The sequence below is a fragment of the Mustela putorius genome, unplaced genomic scaffold, assembly GCF_011764305.1.
Source record: "Mustela putorius furo isolate JIRA1106 unplaced genomic scaffold, ASM1176430v1.1 tig00003988_pilon_pilon_pilon, whole genome shotgun sequence".
In the NCBI taxonomy this organism is placed as follows: Eukaryota; Metazoa; Chordata; class Mammalia; order Carnivora; family Mustelidae; genus Mustela; species Mustela putorius.
Genome location: NW_025422127.1, coordinates 6,470,733 through 6,489,766, shown reverse-complemented (window position 1 = coordinate 6,489,766; position 19,034 = coordinate 6,470,733). Strand labels below are relative to the sequence as shown.

Genomic DNA, 19,034 nt, shown 5'->3' with positions numbered 1-19,034 from the left:
CTTATAAAATGATTATATTTTCTTCTTCCTTTGTAGGTAACCCATTAACAAAGGATAAATCAAGTGATCCTCAAGCCTGATTACATTGAACATATGCACAGAAACTTAATTCCTGAGGTGATCTTGAAGGGAGATTTTTATATCGCTCACAAGAGGCACTGCAGAGTCTCATTTCAAAGGGATTTTATGGCTCGTAATCAGCCTCTTCTTGAAACCGAGACTTTTAAAAAGTCAGACACGAACTTCTATGTCATGAAGATTTTGTCAGATTTGAACTGTGTTCAACTTGTAAAATTGCACTTGCTAAGAGAATTTGAATTTGCCATCTGAAGAGCTGGTGTTTCCAGGTGATGTCAGAGACACTCACCTTTATGGTTCTTGGCCTCAAGTGTGACTGTTTTTCTTGCTTCTGAAAGTCTGCAAAGTGCACCGGCCTGCAGCCATGGATGTGTTCCTGGGTCTGGTCCTGTGTTCATTGGCTGGTGGGACTGCACCCGTCTTTACTGACATTTTCTTTGTGAACTTCTCCTCTGGCATGGTGTAGACTGAGATGGTTTTATTTGTAACCTAACCTTGGAGCTCTGAAAGCCTACATGTTTTAACATCTTAAAGTTGCTTTTGTTAAAGGAATGGAAATATATATCCATTGATAATAATTATTGTTGGCAAGTAATAGTTATCTGAATACATCAATCATATAAGAATGTATAGACAAGCTGACATGTTTCCCCAAGGCTAACATACTACTGCAGCTCTCTTGTCAGTTACATAGGTAGTAGTTAGAACTGAATTTCCATTTTCATTATATGCTATTTTGTACTTCTAGAGTACTCTCCCTTTTGGTTGTTTTGTTTTGTTTTTTAAGTGGGCTTTTTCTTTTGTTTATATTTACTTTTTCCCTTCACAGAAATCAGCAGTAAGCAGTCGAGTATGTAGGTAGCCTTCAGTTTCAAAAAATCGCCAGGGATGCATGTGGATTTCTGATTTCTTAGCTTGAGAGTTATTCACTTAAGATTTCTTCTAGTAAATTTTTTTTAACTGTCCTATCATTTTAATAAACTGTCCCTTGCTCGCTCCCAATGACTGTTTGAATGCTTATATATTTGTTTGTTCAGTCTGTTAATAGAATTGTTCATTTTCCTTGGTCTTGAATTTATAAATATTTGCTTATAGTTGTCCCATTCAAACAATTTCTTAGGTCAGTGTCTGTCCACAGTTTTGTAGTCATTTTAACATTTTTTGTTTTTCAGTTCTACAGGAAAGTCTTACAAATATTTAAAAGCCTTAAACATGTATGTACTTTTTTTCTAAGTTATTAGAGAATGTATAATTTTATACTACATTTATTTTATTTCATTTGTTATGTGAAGGTAGAGAAGAATTGAAAATGCATAACCATTCTGTAATAATATTGTGTAAATGTATAGTTGAAGGGTTGTAACCAGAGAGACTTCTTTGTTTACTCACCTTAACCTAATAGGAAGATACTTCAGAAATTGTCCTATTAGAAGTTCCATTATGTTAGAAAAAATGTGACCATCTTTCATAATTTTAAAACTCTCTGACATGGTCAATTAAGTCTATGCTGGTTTCCATGATGGAGGCTGACATACCTTGGAGAGTTTTGGTCTGTTAGTTGGCAACGAATTTCAAAGACCAGTACATTACCCAGAATGTCTTCTGGGCAGAAAAACAGAAAATGTAAAATATGTCAAAAGTCATATTTGTAAAGTATACTTTGGAGAGTGAACCAAAGTGTATTGCCCCACAAGTCCATAGGATGAAATGACTTCCTTCCTCTATGTTGGTTATACATAAAATTAATTAGATGACTCTGAGTGGATTTTGCAATAGTTCAAGACTGTATGAATTCAGAAAGAAAAAAATAACAATTGTGCTGGAATTTTTGCATCAATTGTAACAGCATTAATTTCTTTGGAGCAAAGTAGAAACCTGTATTATTTTGGAAATTATGAATTTGTCCTCGGTTTGTTTGAAATTGTACATCATGCTTCTCATTTTTTTTAACTGAGTCCTTTAAATTCTGTATTATATACAAGTGTAACACATGCATATCAATAGAAAAAAATAAATGGAATTTCAAATATACTAACTAGATTATCCCCAGTAGATTAATGTTGTGACTATTAAGAAAAGGTAAATAAAATTGGGATATAAAATGGACTCTCTTCATGAGTTACATTTGGAGAATCTGTTTTCTAGTGTTTTATATCAAAAGTACTTCAGTTACTATCCAGAAAAACCTCTGAATTCATGGAGCTGACATAAATTCTTCAGTTTAACTTTTAATAAAAATGCATGACAACTCTTGCCATTTACACAAGGTTCTAATACTTGGTCTGTTTCTTTGCTAGGAAACAATTGAAAGAGATATATTTACACTTGTGCTATTATTTGTCCGTATCTTGACTATGAGCACAACTGATATATGTTTACTAGCAATATGCAAATTTTTTTATTATACAAATTGTTAAATTGCTTAAATTGTTAAATTGCTTATGCTTTAAAGTTTATTATATATGGAAATGTTAATGAAAATATTAGATATGGCTATAACTCAGCTTTCAAATTAAAAAAAAATAATTTTGAAAAAATAGGTTAAAATTCACAATCTGTTACCAAAAAAAAGTGGAAAATTGTGTGCCCTTTCCCCCACTGTCCTCCAATGCCAAAATCTTATAAAACCAAGAAACTGACATTGGTACAATACTATTAACTCAAATACAGATCATACTTAGACTTTACCAGTTTCACAAGCAGTGTGTGTGTGTGTGTGTGTGAGAGAGAGAGAGAGAGAGAGAGAGAGATCTTATCCTTTTCAATTAACTTAATAAAACTTTACAGTGGTGTGTATTACAGTATAAGAATATGGTTTATGACTGACGGATTTGTAATAACATTTTTCAAGTTCTCTATTTTCAGAATAACATCCTTTAACTTTGTTTTTCTTTGTTTTTTTGTACACTCTTGTTTCCATAACATAATGGAGACTTCCAGTTTTAATGCCTGACAGTACCACATGTGATTTCAAACTTCGTTTTGACTTTAATGAGTAAGAGGAGAACTGAGAATCTGTACGTAAGGATAAAATAAAAAGGGAGTTTATCCTGTTCTTTATTTCCCTTAGCAAGTCCTGTGCTGTACAATTAGGCTGTGACCTTTGATGATACAAAATAGCTAATAGCACAATGATTAAATGGGACTTGATCTTTATGAAGTTTTGATTGTTCTCTCAATTCATAGATGATATATCCGTCTGAAAGAGCCATCTATGCAAAGATACCAAATAGTATTTTTCATCACCCTCCCTTTTCTCCTTTTGACTTACTTAAGTGGGGAGAAATAGAATGATGGCAGACACTCTGCTAGGAGAAACAGAAAAGTCAGAGAAGACATACACACTGGGCCCCTACCCACATAGAGAACATACCCACTGAATGTAGCACATTACTATTTTTATCAAGGTAAGAATTTCTCTTCTTTTTCTTTTTTATATAGAACAATTTGAAAAAAGAGTAAAGATAGCAGATTTCTTCTTGTTTTTATTTGCACTGTGTGAGACAAAAAAGTAGTGTAAACATTACAATTATCTGGCATTTAGCAGACAGTTACTAAATTCCTAGTAGGTATATCCTAGATTACATTTGGGGGTTAGCTGAAGTTTAAACTTTTAACCTTTAAAATACTTTAAAAATCAGCTTATGAGGTACTTTTTCAATGTTCTACTTAGGCATGGCACTGTGCTAACCTATGGGAAAATGGGTACACAAAAGACTTAATATTCCATATTTGTTCTGATTTTTTTCATGTTTTTAATATATTGCAAGTTACTAAATAGGATGCACTATGTCATAAATATTTGTCTTGTTACACAAAGTGATTGAACTTTATTTTTGAACTTTATTCTAGAAGTTAGGTGAACAGGACAGTGCATGTCCATAGTTGTGTTTTACAGATTTTAGCAAAAATGTGAGTAGGGACCTGAAGAGAAGTAGCAGAGGACTAAAATAACCTGGGGGAAGAGGAAATGAGGCCTGATCTTGGACTATTACACTGAGAAGAATGTGAACAATAGATATCAATGCCAGTTGCAATTTAAATTACTTGAGGATCCTAACAATTTCCCATGCTTGACCCTACTCTCTGATATGCTCTTACATGTGCCCAGCCTTTAATCCTAGACCACTAGGGTTTTGTTTTGTTTGTTTGTTTGTTTGTGTTTTTGTTTTTTTTTTAAATAAACCTCCCTAGGTGATTCTAATGAGCATTCAGGTTTAGGAATCACTAATGAAGGGTTTTGCACAAGGTGGAACTGAAGAGTTGGGTGAAATGATTGAATGAATCAGAGGAATGCATGGAAGAGAGCTCCAGAAGGCCCTGGGCTTACTAATATGGGCTAACTGAGGCTCAGTTATGACAGAAAAACCAGGGGAAGAGCAAGCATAGTGGCAGGTAGAGACAATGAGTTCATTTTTTCAAGCCTACTAAGTTTAAAGTACCAATGAAACATTCAGGTCGTGTCAGATAGGAAATGAACAGGTTTTATTGGATTTGTAATTAGAGGTTATTGTTGATTTTGGAAAGAGCAGTTTCAATGAAGGGCTTATTGTAGAATTGAGCTTTCGTTGGGTTGGACAATGAATAAGAGATTTGCAAGTGGAAATAGCAAACAGACTTCTCTTTAAGGGGTAAAGGCAAAGTATAGTAGTGTTTATGAAGGGGAGGCAGAATCAAAAAAGTGTGTTTTTTTTAAATATGGGAGAAAAAAGAGTGTGTTTATTTATGCTGCAAAAGGAGAGGGAGGATGGGGAGTGGTGTGTTAAGAACCTAGAACTGAAAATAAAAAGGAAATGAAAGCAGGGGTACGGAAAGAAAGTCATAATGTGTTAGGGAGAAACAGAACCAAATCCCATAGAAAATCTAATGGGGTGAACAGTGAAGAAGTAATTGGTGCTTAGGTCTTTGGTGACCTTCCACACAACAGTGTCACTAGTGTGGTAGACCATAAATCAAAGAGCAATCATAGGGGTTGATAAGCCCTATGGGTGAGTTTCAGCTTCTTCCTGGGCTACTGAGAGAAAGTTAATGATTCCAAGATTATAAATAGATTAATAAGAGAAATTAGCCAAGTCATAATATCCTTATTTATAAAGTAAAAACACTTTGTCTCACAGGATTGTTGTGAAGGTTCAATGAGCTAATATATGCAAAGTGCAGTAGGTACTACATAGTATTTACTAAATGGTGGCTCTTTATTTGTGAAAGAGGTCAGTTCTATTCACCCTGAAATTGGTGTAAAAACTGTTGATAGAAAATAATAAAACCATATCATATATGATATAAAAAGTTTTGGGGCCCTGCTGGTATTTGTGCTAAATAGAATGAGAAGATGTAGAGGCACTGCATTTAAACCACCTTTTTTCAGAAATTGTGTGGCTGCAAAGAAGGTTAAAGAGTAACCAGTGGCAGACTAAGTGAAAATACATTTTCTTTGACAGAGACCAGAAAGGTTGACAGCTGAGCAAAAGAAGTAGAGAAGGAGAAATTGATAAAAGAAGGGATTTACTGGGAACAGGTTGGGAATATCAAAGGGAAGGGTTAGTGTGAGAACAGCCTATGTTTTTGCTATTAGATAAATGAGCAAAAGTGGATGAAGCTGGGAAGAAATTTAAAAGAGAGGTTAAAGGAAATAATGCCTAGGGGCCTCTGGGCTGAGGGAATAGCAGCACACAGAGGTTTTAAGTAGAGGAGATTTATCTGCTGAGTACACAAGATACAGAGTTTGGTTTAAAATTAAGGCAAACAGAAAATATTTGAAGCAAATTTTGGTGTTTTTAGATACTCAGAGCTCAAAAAGCAGTAAGGTCATAATATAAGGAATTTAATCTGTAGAGATATGTGACTTTTTCATTAGTGTAATGCAGCCTGGACAAAAAATGGTGAATGAATAGTTGGATCATTGGATGAAAATAGGCAAGGTTAAAAGGCTAGCATCTCTTGAGTCCTTACTCTGTGCCAAAAGTTCTAAGACCTTTATAACTTAATCTAATTTTATTTGAGATGTATATCATTGCTACTACCATTCTGTAACAAGAAAACTGGGGCATGGAGAGGTTAAACAGTTTCCCTACTGTCTTGTATTAGTATGTGGCAGAGCCAGGATTTTAACCTCTGTCGTAGTAAATAGTACAGTGTTAGCTTATATGCCATGAAGGAGTATATGATAGGGCTATAAGAAGACTCAGAGGGCTAGTAAAATAAAAGGGAATGATATTTATAAATCTAGATGGGGTAGAAACTAGATTTGAAAGTTACGAGCAGTTTAAGGAATAAGGAGAGATCCATTGATTAACAAATATTTTTGTACTCTTGTGTGCCAAGAATTGTGTTAGAAGCAGTGAATAAAATGTAAGTACAGTTGACCCTTGAACAACACATGTGTGAACTATGGGGGTCCATTTACACGTGGATGTTTTACAATACAGTACTACAAATATGTTTTCTTATGCTTTTCATAACATTTACTTTTCTCTAGTTTTATTGTAAGAATATAGTATATAATATATATAACATAAAATATGTGTTTATAGACTCTTTGTGTTATTGATAAGGCTGTTCAACAATAAGCTATTAGTCAAGTTTCGGGAGAGTCAAAGGTTATACATGAGACTTCAGGTCCAAATTGGTAACATAGGAAGATCCTGAACTCACTTCCTCCATGGACACACCAAATATACACCTATTTATACAGCAAACGCTGAAAGCTGACTGAACAGCTTCTGTACAAAATGGGAAGAAAGAGAATCCCCACCCCCAATGTTGCAAACTGAAGTGGGGAGGGATAGTACCAATGGATGTGAGCAGATTCATTAACACTGGGGCTCACAAAAAGGGCCATGACTTAAAAGGGCAACTTGAATATAAAAAGGATCGAGCCTCAGAACCCTGCCCAATGGCAGGGTAATTGCTAGAACTCACTTCAGGTCAGAGGGGCTGGCAAATGCCATGGTTTACATTTCCACTCCACCTTGATAGCGTGGGACCTTCATGACAGGGTTCAGGCACTGTAACTGTCCTGATGCCTCAGTGAGCCCCAGGCCCCTAGTAGATACCAGCCCTGGAGGCCCTCGGGCACAGAGAGAAAAAAGGCATGTTTTAAAAGAGCAACTATAATATACAAAATGCAGGTCCAAAAGTCCCTAAATGGAAGGGGAAATCTACTGAAACTCTCTCCAGGTTGGAGGGGCTGGTGAGCTCAAGAATTGATATTATTACTCCACCATGATAGTGTGGACAAGAGCAATATCCAGTGACTGAGGTGGCCTACCACCTCAGTGAGCCCTGGGCCCCTAGCCCACACAAGCCCCAGCCATCACTCTCATCAAGGTGGTGCATACCCAAACACTCATGGGCAGTGCTCACTAAAGCTCCAAATATCTTGCCAAGGTGACAAAGGTGCAAAGGATCCTGGAACACTCCAGACCTGCACCCTTTTGGTTCCAAACAGCTTGCCAGGGCAACCACTGCACAAAGTGCTCCAAGATCTCTGGCTCATGCCTGCCTCAGCTCCAGCTGCCCCACCAGGGCACCCATGTGCAGCACCTGAGGACTCCCTGGCCCATGCCCCATCTCAGTTCCAGCTACTCTGCCAGGGCACCCGTCCCCACCCATACACCTGGCTTGCACCCAGTCTAGTTTTAGCCATATCACCAGGGTGCCCTCTGCATGGAGAGCTCTGGTACTTCCCAGCATATACCCACTTCAGCTACAGCCATCCCACCAGTGTGGTCCCAGCACAAACTGCTTCAGGACCCTGAGTCTGCAACCAGGCATACAGAGTCTACATAAAGGATGATGATGATAACAAGCTTATTCCTTCAAGTTTAGGAGAAGTATATTTTCTGCCTAATTCATAGAAACAAGCAAAGAAAGTCAGAAGGATATGCTCCAAATGAAAGAACTAGACAAAACCTCAAAAATAAACAAACAAGTAAATGAAACAGAGATAAGCAATAGGTCTGATAAAGAATTCAAGGTAATGGTCATAGTGGGGGGCCTGGGTGGCTCAATCAGTTGGGCATCTGCCTTTGGCTCAGGTCATGATCCCAGAGTCCTGGGATCAAGCCCTGCATTGGTCTCCCTGATCGTCAGAGAGCCTGATCCCTCTCTGCTCCTTACCTTGTTCAGGCTCTCTCTCTCTAATGAATAAATAAAATCTTTAAAAAAAAAAAAAAAAACAAAAAACAATGGTCATAGAGATGCTCACCAAACTGGAGAGAAGAGTAGATAAACTCAGTGAGAACTTCAACAAAGAGATAGAGAATATAATAAAGAACCAATAAGAGTTGAAAAATGCAGTAACTGAAATGAAAAATACACTAAAGGAATCGATAGTAGACTAGAGAATAAAGGAAAGATCAGTGGTCTTCAAGAATGGGTAATGAAAAACATCCAGACTGAACAGCAAAAAGAAAATAGAATTTTAAAAAATGAGAATAGGTTAAGGGATATCTTAGGCAATGTCAAGCAAATAAACATTTGCATTATAGGGGTCCCACAGAAGGGGAAGAAAGAGAGAAAGGGGCAAAAAATGTGTATTTGAAGAAATATAGCTAAAAAACCTCCTTAACCTGAGGAAGGAAACAGACATCCAGGTTCAAGAAGCAGAGTTACAATCAAGATACACCCAAGGAAGTCCACATCAAAACATATAATAATTGAAATATCAAGGATTAAAGATAGAGAAATTTATAAGTAGAAAGAGAGAAGTGACTACTTATATATAAGGTAAATTCTATAAAATTATAGTTGAATTTTCAGCAGGAACTTTAAAGGTCAGAAAAGAGTGGCATGATACATTCAAAATGCTGAAATTAAAAAAAAAAATCAGGAAGACTCTACCCAGCAATGATATCATTCATAACTGAAGAAGAGACAAAGAGTTTACCAGACAAATAAATTTAGAGGATCTTATCAGCCTTAAATTGGCCTTATAAGAAATTTGTTAAAGGGACTTCTATCAGTGGAAAAGGTCATAAGTAGAAGAAAATGATGAAAGGAAAGGGGACTCACAAAAAGATGTAAAATACAACAACATATACATAGAATGTAGGGGGGGATAAAAATAAAGTTGTTTTAGAATGTGTTTGAACTTAAGTGACTACTAACTTAATACAGATTGCTATACACTCGGGATATCATGGTAACCACAAACCAGGAACTTGTAACACATAAAAAAATTAAGAGTAAGAAAGCCAAGCATGTTATTGAATCTCGTTAATCACAATGAAAGAGAACAAAAGAAGGAGTAAAGAACTACAAAAACAACCAGGAACAATGGATAAAATGGCAATAAATACATACATATCAATAAGTACTTAAAATGTAAATGGTCTAAATGTTCCAATGAAGACACAGGGTGGCAAAATAGATTAAAAAACAAGACATATCTATATGCTGCCTATAAGAACAGACTGAAAGTGAAAGGATAGAAGATTATACATGCAAATGAAAGTGAGGAAAAAAGGCAGAGCAGCAATACTTATATCAGATAAAATGGATTTTAAAACAAAGACTGTAACAAGAGACAAAGAAAGGCACTATATAATAATAATGGGATCAATACAGCAAGAGGATGTAGCAATTGTAAATATGTACCCAACATAGGAGCACCTTAAAACACAGCAAATATTGACATACATGAAGGGAAAAACTGATAATAATACAATAATAGGGGACTTCGCAACCCACTTACAGCAACAGATACATCATTCGGGCAATAAAATCAATAAGAAAACAATCTTTGAATGACACATTAGAACAGATATACATAAAAGATATATAAAGAACATTCTATTGATCAACAACAGCATACACATTATTTTCAAGTGCATGTGGAACACTCTCCAGGTCAGAGTACACCTTAGGCCACAAACCAATCTCTGTATATTTAAGAAGACTGAAATAATATCAAGTGTCTTTCCCAACTGCAATTGTATGAAACAATTACATGGAAAAAAACTGGATAAAACACTATCACATAAAGGCTAAACAATATGCTACTAAACAACCAATGGGTCAATGAAAAACTCATAGAGGAAGTAAAAAAAGAATGTGAGACAAATGAAAATGAAACAATGGTACAAAATTTTGAGAAACAGCAAAAGCAATTCTAAGAGGGAAATTTATAGCCTACCTCAAGAAATGAGAAAAATCTCGGATAAACAATTCAACCTCACACAATTTAACCTCAAACCTCTTGTTTGAACCAGAACAAACAAGGCTCAAAGGAAGTAAAAGGAAGGAAATAATAAAGATCAGAATGAAAATAAAGATAGAGGCAAAAACACATGAGAAAAGATCAATGAAACCAAGAGCTGGTTCTATGAAAAGATAAAAATGATCAGTCTTCAGTCAGTCTCATCAAGAACAGAGAGAGGAACCAAATAAGTAAAATCAGAAATGAACCATGAGAGACTATGGACTCTGAAAAACAATCTGAGGGGTTTGAAGTGGTGGGGGAGTGGGAGGTTGGGGTACCAGGTGGTGGGTATTATGGAGGGCATGGATTGCATGGAGCACTGGGTGTGGTGCAAAAATAATGAATACTGTTATGCTGAAAATAAATAAAAAATAAATTTTAAAAAAAGAAATAGGGAAAATAAGAGATGATACCACAGAGACACAAAGAAGTATGAGACTACTATGAAAAATTGTATGGCAAATAACTCGAGAACCTAGAAGAAATTGATAGAAACATGCAACCTTCCAAAACTAAAATTAGAAGAAATAGAAAATTTGAACAGACTAATTACTAACAAAAAATGCAATGATAATCAACAAGATCTTAACAAATAAAAGACTGAGACAAGATGGTATCACACATGAATTCTATTGAACATTTGAAAAAACATTAATACCAATTCTTCTCAAACTATTCCAAAACATAAAGGAGGAAGGATAGGTTCCAAACACATTCTATGCATTCAGAATTACCCTGATATCAAAACCAGATAAAAACTGTACCGAAAGGGTGCCTGGGTGGCTCAGTGGGTTGAAGCCTCTGCCTTCGGCTCAGGTCATAGTCTCAGGGTCCTGGGATCGAACCTCACATCGGGCTTTCTGCTCAGCAGTGAATCTTCTTCCTCCTCTCTCTGCCTGCCTCTCTACTACTTGTGATCTCTTTCTGTCAAATAAATAAATAAAATCTTAAAAAAAAAAACTTTACCAAAAAAAAAGAAAGAAAAAAAGAAAAGAAAGAAGTACAGTCCAATATCCCTGATGACCATGATGTGAAAGTCCTCAACAAAGTATTAGCGAACCAAATTTGACAATGCATTAAAAAGACTTCACCACAATCAAGTGGGATTTATTCTGGGAGTGCAAAAATGGTTGAATATTTGCAAATCAGGCAGTGGGCTCTGGGCTGCTGGGGTCAATAAAGGATCTAAGATCACTGGGTGAAAACTTGTTCTAAGAACCACCAACTGGGTAGCTATTGTGGGGATCATACCCCCAAACCAGAAGCCATTGCTAACTCCCCAAAATCCTGGAATGAGACACTTACCTCCAGGTTGGCTACTCTCCCTGAGAAACCACCCAGGCTCACTACAAGGTCAATGTGGTAAAGAATGGCTTGGTAGATGACTTTGAGAAGTTTAATGCCCTGAAGTTTCCTGTGCCAGAGGATAAATGTACTGTTTAGGTGGATGCTGAAGAAAAACAAGATGTGAAAAGTTGTGCTGAGTTTTTGTCTCTCAAAGACCAGGATTGAGGAATATGAAAATAAGCTGGAGAGGATGAGGAACATAATTCCATTTGATCAGGTGACCATTGAGGACCTGAATGAAGTCTTCCCAGAATCCAAATTAGACAAGAAGTATTCCTATTGGCCTCAAAGTCAATTGAAAATTTATAAACTTGAGATGGGGAGAAAGTTCTGGCCCTTGTATTATAAAAGTTGGACATTAAAAATAACGATAAGGTCAAAAAAATTTGTAGATCAATGTGATACACCACATTAACAAAATGAAGGATAAAAATCATATGATTATCTCAAGAGATGTAGAAAAAATTTCTGAAAAATTCAACATCCATTCATGATAAAAACTTTGAATGAAGTGGGTTTAGAGGGAACATACCTCAACATAATACAGGCCATATATGACATACTCACAGATAACATCATACTCAATATGAAAACCTGAGAGGTTTTCCTCTTAGATCAGGTGCAAGACAAGTATGTCCACCCTCATCACTTTCATTCAATATAGTATTGGAAATCCTAGCCATAGCAATTAGACAAGAAAAAAAAATATAAGATATCCTAGTTGGTAAGGTAAAAGTACAACTGTCATTACTTAGAGATGACATGATACTATACAGAGAAAACTCTTAAGACTCTATCAAGAAACTATTGGAAGTAATAAGGAATGTCATAAATTTGCAGGATACAAAATTAATATACATAAATTTGTTGTATTTCTGTACATTAATAACAAAGCACCAGAAAAAGAAATCAAGAAGCAATTCCATTTACAATTGCACAGAAAAAATAAAACACCTAAGAATCAACCAAGGAGGTACAATAGTCATACTCTAAAAACAGTAAAACACCGATGGAAAAAACAAAACAAAACAACAACCCTGAAAGCAACACAAATAAATGCAAAGATCTAACATGTTCATGCATTGGATGAATTGATAACTGTTAAAATGTCCATACTACCCAAAGCAATCTACAGATTCAAAGCACTCTCCATCAAAATAACAAAATAACAGCATTTCTCATAGAACTAAAACAAGTAATACTAAACTTTGTATGGAACCAGAAGACTTCAAACAGCCAAAGCTCTTCTGAGAAAGAAAAACAAAGCTGGACGTATCACAATCCCAAATTTTAAGATATACTACAAAGCTACAATAATCAAAGCAGTATGGTATTCATACAAAAACAGATACATAAATCAATAGAACAGAATAGAGAATTCAGAAATAAACCCATGCTTATATGGTTAACTAATAAATGATAAAGGAGGCAAGAATATACAATGGGGAAAAGACAATCTCTCCAAAAAATGGTGCTGAAAAAACCTGACAGCTACATGCAAAAGAATAAAACTGCAGTAATTTCTTATACCATATGCAAAAATAAACTCAAAATGGATTTAAGACCTAAATGTGAGACCTGAAACCATAAACTCCTAAAAGAAAACACAGGCAGGCACCTGGCTGGCTCAGTCGGTTAAATGTCTGTCTTCGGCTCAGGTCATGATCTCAAGGTCCTGGGATCAAGCCTCAGTGAGGAGTCTACTTCTCCTGCTCCTTCTGCCTCTCCCCCCAACTCATGCTCTCTTTCTTTCAAATAAATAAATGAAATAATTACAAAAGAAAATATAAGCAATAATCTCTTAGACATCAGCCTTAGCAATATTTTTCTAGATATGTCTCCTTTGGCAAGAAAAACAAAAACAAAAACAAACTACTGGCCTATACTAAAATAATTTGCATAGCAAAGGAAACCACCAATAAAACAAAAAGGCAATCAATTTAATGGGAGATGATATTTTCAAGTGATTTATCTGATAGGAGTTATATCCAAAATATATAAAGAATTTCTATAACTAAACATCCAAAACACCAATAATCTGATTAAAAAATGGGCAGAGGAACTGAATGGACATTTTCCAAAGCTGACATACAGATTGTCAACAGACATATGAAAAGATGCTCAACATCACTAATCATCAGGGAAATGCAAATCAAAACAACAATGAAATAATATTCTATACCAGTTGGAACGACTAGTACCCCAAAAGTAAGAAATAACAAGTGTTGGCAAGAATGTAAAGAAGTCTATGTACATTGCTGGTTTGACGTAAATTAGTGCAGCCACTGAGGAAAACGGTATGGGTGTTCCTTAAAACTTAAAAATAGAATTACGATATTATCCAGCAATTCCGCCACTGGCTATTTACCCAAAGGAAACAGAAACACTAATTTGAAAAGATATATGCACCCCAGTGTTTACTGAAGTATTATTTACAACAGCTAAGATATGGAAGCAATTTAAGTGTCTGTTGAAAGATGAATGAAGATGTAGTATAAAAATATATATAAATACACACACACACACACACACTGGAATACTGCTTAGCCAAAAGAAAGAATAAGACCTTTCCATTTGAATAATACATTATACGTTAGTTAAGAAAAAAAAGATCTTGCCATTTGCAACAACATGAATGACTTAGAGGATATTATGCTATGTGAAATAAGTCAGACAGAAAAAGACAAAAGCCATATGATTTCACCTACATTTGGATTCTAAAACATGAAAACAAACAAAAGCAGAAACTGACCCATAAACATAGACAACAACCTAGAGACTGCCGAGGGGAGAGGGGATGGGAGGTATAGGCTTCCATTTTTAGAATGTTTAAGTCACAAGGGTGAAAGGTACAGCATAAGGAAAGAATCAGTGGTGTTACAGCAGTGTTGCATGGTGACAGATGGTAGCTACAACTGTGAACATAACATAATGTTCAGAGTCACTGAATCACTGTTTTTCACCTGACCCTAATGTAATAATATGCCAACTATACTTCAATTTTAAAAAAAAGTTATATATTGATTTTTGACTGCAGATGAGGTTGGTGTCTCTAACCCCTGCATTGTTCAAGTGTCAAATGTAGTAAGCTTTACCTTCTTTTTCAAATGATATCCCCTTCCCTCCTTGGGAGGGGTAATAAACAGAATTTGAAACCACTTATTTTAAGAATCCGCAGATAGATTTTGTGAGGCACTGAGGTTACATAGCAGCACTGGAGAGAGAAACAGCTGAATGCAAAATGGGAAAATGAAGAGCACAGAGATACAATACTTTAGAAGTCTATTGTTTTGATGGGGATAGACATGTATTAATAATTGGAAACCTCAACAATGCCTGAGTATTTTCAAAAAAAAAAAAAAAAGACTAACAAATAGATTGTATTCTGTATTAAAGGTTTACCTTTCATTCTTTATTTTTAAGGTTTACCTTTGATTCTTAATTGGAAGTGAAATTTCCTTTTATTGTGTCCCACTGTCATGCATCAAAGGGCAATCTGTGAGAGTGACGCATCAGTTATCCACTGCTGTGTAATATACAACTCTAAACTGGACAGCATAAAACAATACCTCTCAATTATTACTCCCAAGTCTATGGGTCAGCTGGGAGATTCTTCTGGTCTTGGCTGGGCTCACACTCCTGACTGCTGGGAGCTGTGGATGGACAGACAGTGCTGTTTGTCTGGATTCTCACATGTTTTGGGGGTATCTTGCTCTATGTACCTAACCTACCATTATCTTAGCTGGAGTAACTGGACTACTTCCAAGTGGTGTCTCACCTTTTACCAGCTTAGCTTGACCTGTTCTCATGGCAAAGAAAGCAAGGTTTTGAGATGATAAAGTTAGACAGGGAAAGGCTCAGGACTGGGATACTCACTTTGGCTATATTCTATTGTCCAAATCAAGTCATAAAGGTAGCTCGTATTTTGGGGTGGAGAAGAAGACTCCACCACTTAGTGATGGTTGCTGCAAAGTCACAATGCAAGGCTAGATGCAGGAAAAGATGAAGAACTGGGTCCATTTGTTCGATCACCACTAGTGGCTTCATGCTAGTTTTCAATGCCAACTTTGCTTGCTCCTCTGCGTAATCTTTTCCAACCTAATGTGATTTTGATACACATCGACTTTAAATTCTTGAAGGGCTCTCCACTGTCCTGATATGAAATCTATACTCTATCAATCATAAATGGCATCCCATTAACTGGCTCCTGCCTACTTCTTATCCCCCTCCCCTATACTTATACAACTAATGTTGTCACACCCATGTTCTTGTATGTACTTCCTCGAACCCATCTGTTCCTACAAATACTCACTTTGCCTCTGAAGCTGGACTTTCTCCATCCACCCCCAAGCCATTTCCAGTTAGCTCTTTTTCATATCTGTACATTTAAATTCTCCAATTCTGTTGATAACTAATATTTCCATCATAAAATTAAGTGAATAAATTTTGAGATGCTATCAGAAGATTAATATTGGTAAAACAGTTTTAAACAGTCTTACAGTCTTCCTAGAACTAGATTCCCAACAAGGACTTAATTCAGGAATCTATAAAGGGTAGTTTGTATTAAATATTTAATCTTAGTTTTTTCTGTTTTTTCCCCCTGTTTATATTTCATAATTTGTATTGAAAATATTTTACATAGATTTTTTCTATAGTGCTTGTGAGGTAATTATCTGTAACCCATTTTAAAATCCTCTTTTTTTTTTTTTTGGTGAAATTATTTTCATATCAGACAGAAAAAAAATACTATCGAGCTTTCCTTTACAGTGTGTCACTCCACCAAGCCTCCCTGACCCCCAAAGCAGATGTTAAGTGCCTTTTCTGCATGCTCCCATTGCTTTCTGCTACAGTTTCTTTGTTTGCTGTCTGGCTAACTCCTGTGATCCTTGTCTTTTCCTCTTGATAATCTTACTGTGTAACAGTGCCTGGGATGCAGCAGGAGGTCAAGACATTGCTTATTAAGTGAATCATTGCATGATTTAATGTAACTACATAGGTCCATTTAGTAATAACTGAGTTTGCTTCTTGTTGATTGACTAACTTGTTCCTTATTCAAAATGCTGAGTATCAGCTGTTAGGAAAGATTCTGGCAAATGGAGCATGATAGTGATTTGTAGTGCAAATGTCACGTTAATTCTTTTTGTTTTCTGGCTGATAGTTAGATCTCTTGTACTATGCATCAAAAAATGTCACAGCTAAACAATCTGAGGGATTAAATGGTTCCTGATGATTTCCCTGCTGCTAAATGTCAGAAAGATATTACCTAGCCATGGTTGTCAGTCTTCGCTGGTGAGTTCCCATAGAAAGCACTTCCTTTTTTTTTAGTTTGAAGGCATAAGAAACACACTCAGATTACAATTTAAGAGCTATTTGCTCTAGAGTATACAATCTGTTGCTATTTCATTGTCAGTCATTTCAAATGTTTTACTAAAATTGTCACCAACACTGGTCACCATTTATTTTCACCTTCAGTGCTCTTTTTGTGAATTTCTTTTATGCTAAACTTTTATCAAGATGATTTTAGGATTTCTAAAATTTTATATTGTTTCATAATGACCTAATGATGCATATTGCCAGCATCTCTAAACACTAATCGCAGCTTAAATATTTTTATTGCTTTAATTATTTCTGGTAGCACTCTTCATGATATTATGTGAAACTCATTGGACCCTTCCTCATTTCACCTCTGGCTTGTCTTATGACTCCTATTTAGTTTTTAAAAAGTTAAAATGGTCCCTCTTCTCATTCAAAAGACTCATTATCAGAACAGTTTGGACGAGAACCTTGTGGCAGTTGTGAAAGGGAAAATATGGGATATCGCTTAGCATCTCTTACAGGTTTACTGAAAATGAATACTTGAGAATGGATTATAGATAATTACTTCACAAGGAGCATTTGAAATCCAATTACAAGATTTCTTATTTAAGTAGAAAAAGAAAAAGAAAGAAAACTTTCACGCTTAATTCAATGTAGTGTTGTATTTTGCAGAATGAGTCCATCCTGGGGGTTTAACTGTGGGAAGACTTTGTGATAGCACCGTCTTCCTATAACAGGATTCTGCAGATAGCTTATGATGAATCTCCTATATATGTTCATTTAATTTCAGGGGTTGCTGCACTAAACAATAAACCAAATTTGAAAGGCCGAATCCGAATATATCTTGTCACTTTTTTTCCCCCAGTCAGTTCAATCAAATGTCATTCTATTCAATTGAATATAGATAGGGTGAATTTCAAGTAAGAGAAAAATCCAACCTGAGTGACAGATTTTCTCTTAAAGTTACTTTTGTTTGATTTTATTTATTTTTTCTTTCTTTTTTGTGAAACCACACAATGAAAATTGAAACCAGAATGTCAATTCAACTCTTGCCTGCTGCTTCTGACTCAGGCTTTTGGATCAGTGAAACCAGTTGCTCTCATGTGGTCATACAGGTTGGGCACTGTACAAATACAGTGAGTACCATTACATATATCATTATGGAGATGTCAGTCCCTAGGAATTGTGCCGTGTCTACTTTGCGTAACTGTAAACAGTTTCTCCATCATGAAAGAGGTACTGCCTTCTGTTTTGGTTTCAAAGGAATGCAAAGAGTAAAACTGACAGAGATTTTCAATTAGTGATTTAGGCTTTTTTTTTTTTTTTTTTTAAGGGAATCTGGGTCATAAACTGATAAATTGTGACCCTAGGCAAGCAGATAACTTAACTTCTTCAGGCCTCAATTTTCTTATCTGTGAAAGATAAGTAATAATATCTTGTTTTCTCTGCTATCCAGAGACATTGTGAAGATTAACTGAGAGGTTGGTTAATTCTCTGCAAAGTTAAAAATGCTAGGCAAATGTGTTTTAATACTGTCATTATGAGAATGTGCCAGGGAAGACACATGGCACTTGACGATCTTAGTGAAATCTGTATAACGTCTTCTATCAATGACAGCTATATACATTATATTTTTAATTAAAACAAGGTCATATCCTGTGGTTCTTACAAGGTTTTCATATTATAACTACTAGAAGCATGTTATGTTTTTAACATTTATAGATTTAAATAAATATGGTAGGTGTATGGCATTCTTATGCTATTCTAAGAACTGAGTCACATTATATTTTATTTTCTTATTCCTAATTAGAAATGAGTATTTTTCTTCCAAAGGCCATCTTTATGTCAGTTAGTGGTCTCAATTTAAAGATAAAATTTAAACAACAGTTTAATTTAAGTATGTGCAAACATTTATTAGGAAGTGCCCACATGTCATATGTGGTTTTAAGACTTCTACAAATTTCTTCTACAAATTTTCGCTCATTTATTGCTCACAGTCACTTCATGAAGTAGGTATATTATTGTCTGCATTTTGCTGATGAGAAATTAAAGCAGCAGAGGTTAAGTAGTTTTCACAGATCACATAGCT

At 35.6% G+C, this 19,034-nt stretch overlaps 1 protein-coding gene and 1 pseudogene across 2 annotated transcripts in view; both read left to right on the top strand.

Moving 5' to 3' along the window:
* The window catches only part of TAFA2 (TAFA chemokine like family member 2), a 501,881-nt gene extending 499,699 nt beyond the window's left edge, over positions 1–2,182 (top strand). For both annotated transcript variants that reach the window (XR_006604254.1, XM_004766579.2), the window contains one exon: positions 37–2,182. Coding sequence is in view for 1 of the 2 variants with exons in the window: in XM_004766579.2 (XP_004766636.1) it covers positions 37–48 (12 nt within the window). In the remaining variant the exon portion in view is untranslated. The remainder of the gene's footprint in view (positions 1–36) is intronic.
* Positions 2,183–5,062: 2,880 nt separating this feature from the next.
* Positions 5,063–17,489, top strand: LOC101679417 (annotated as a pseudogene).
* Positions 17,490–19,034: the final 1,545 nt, after the last annotated feature.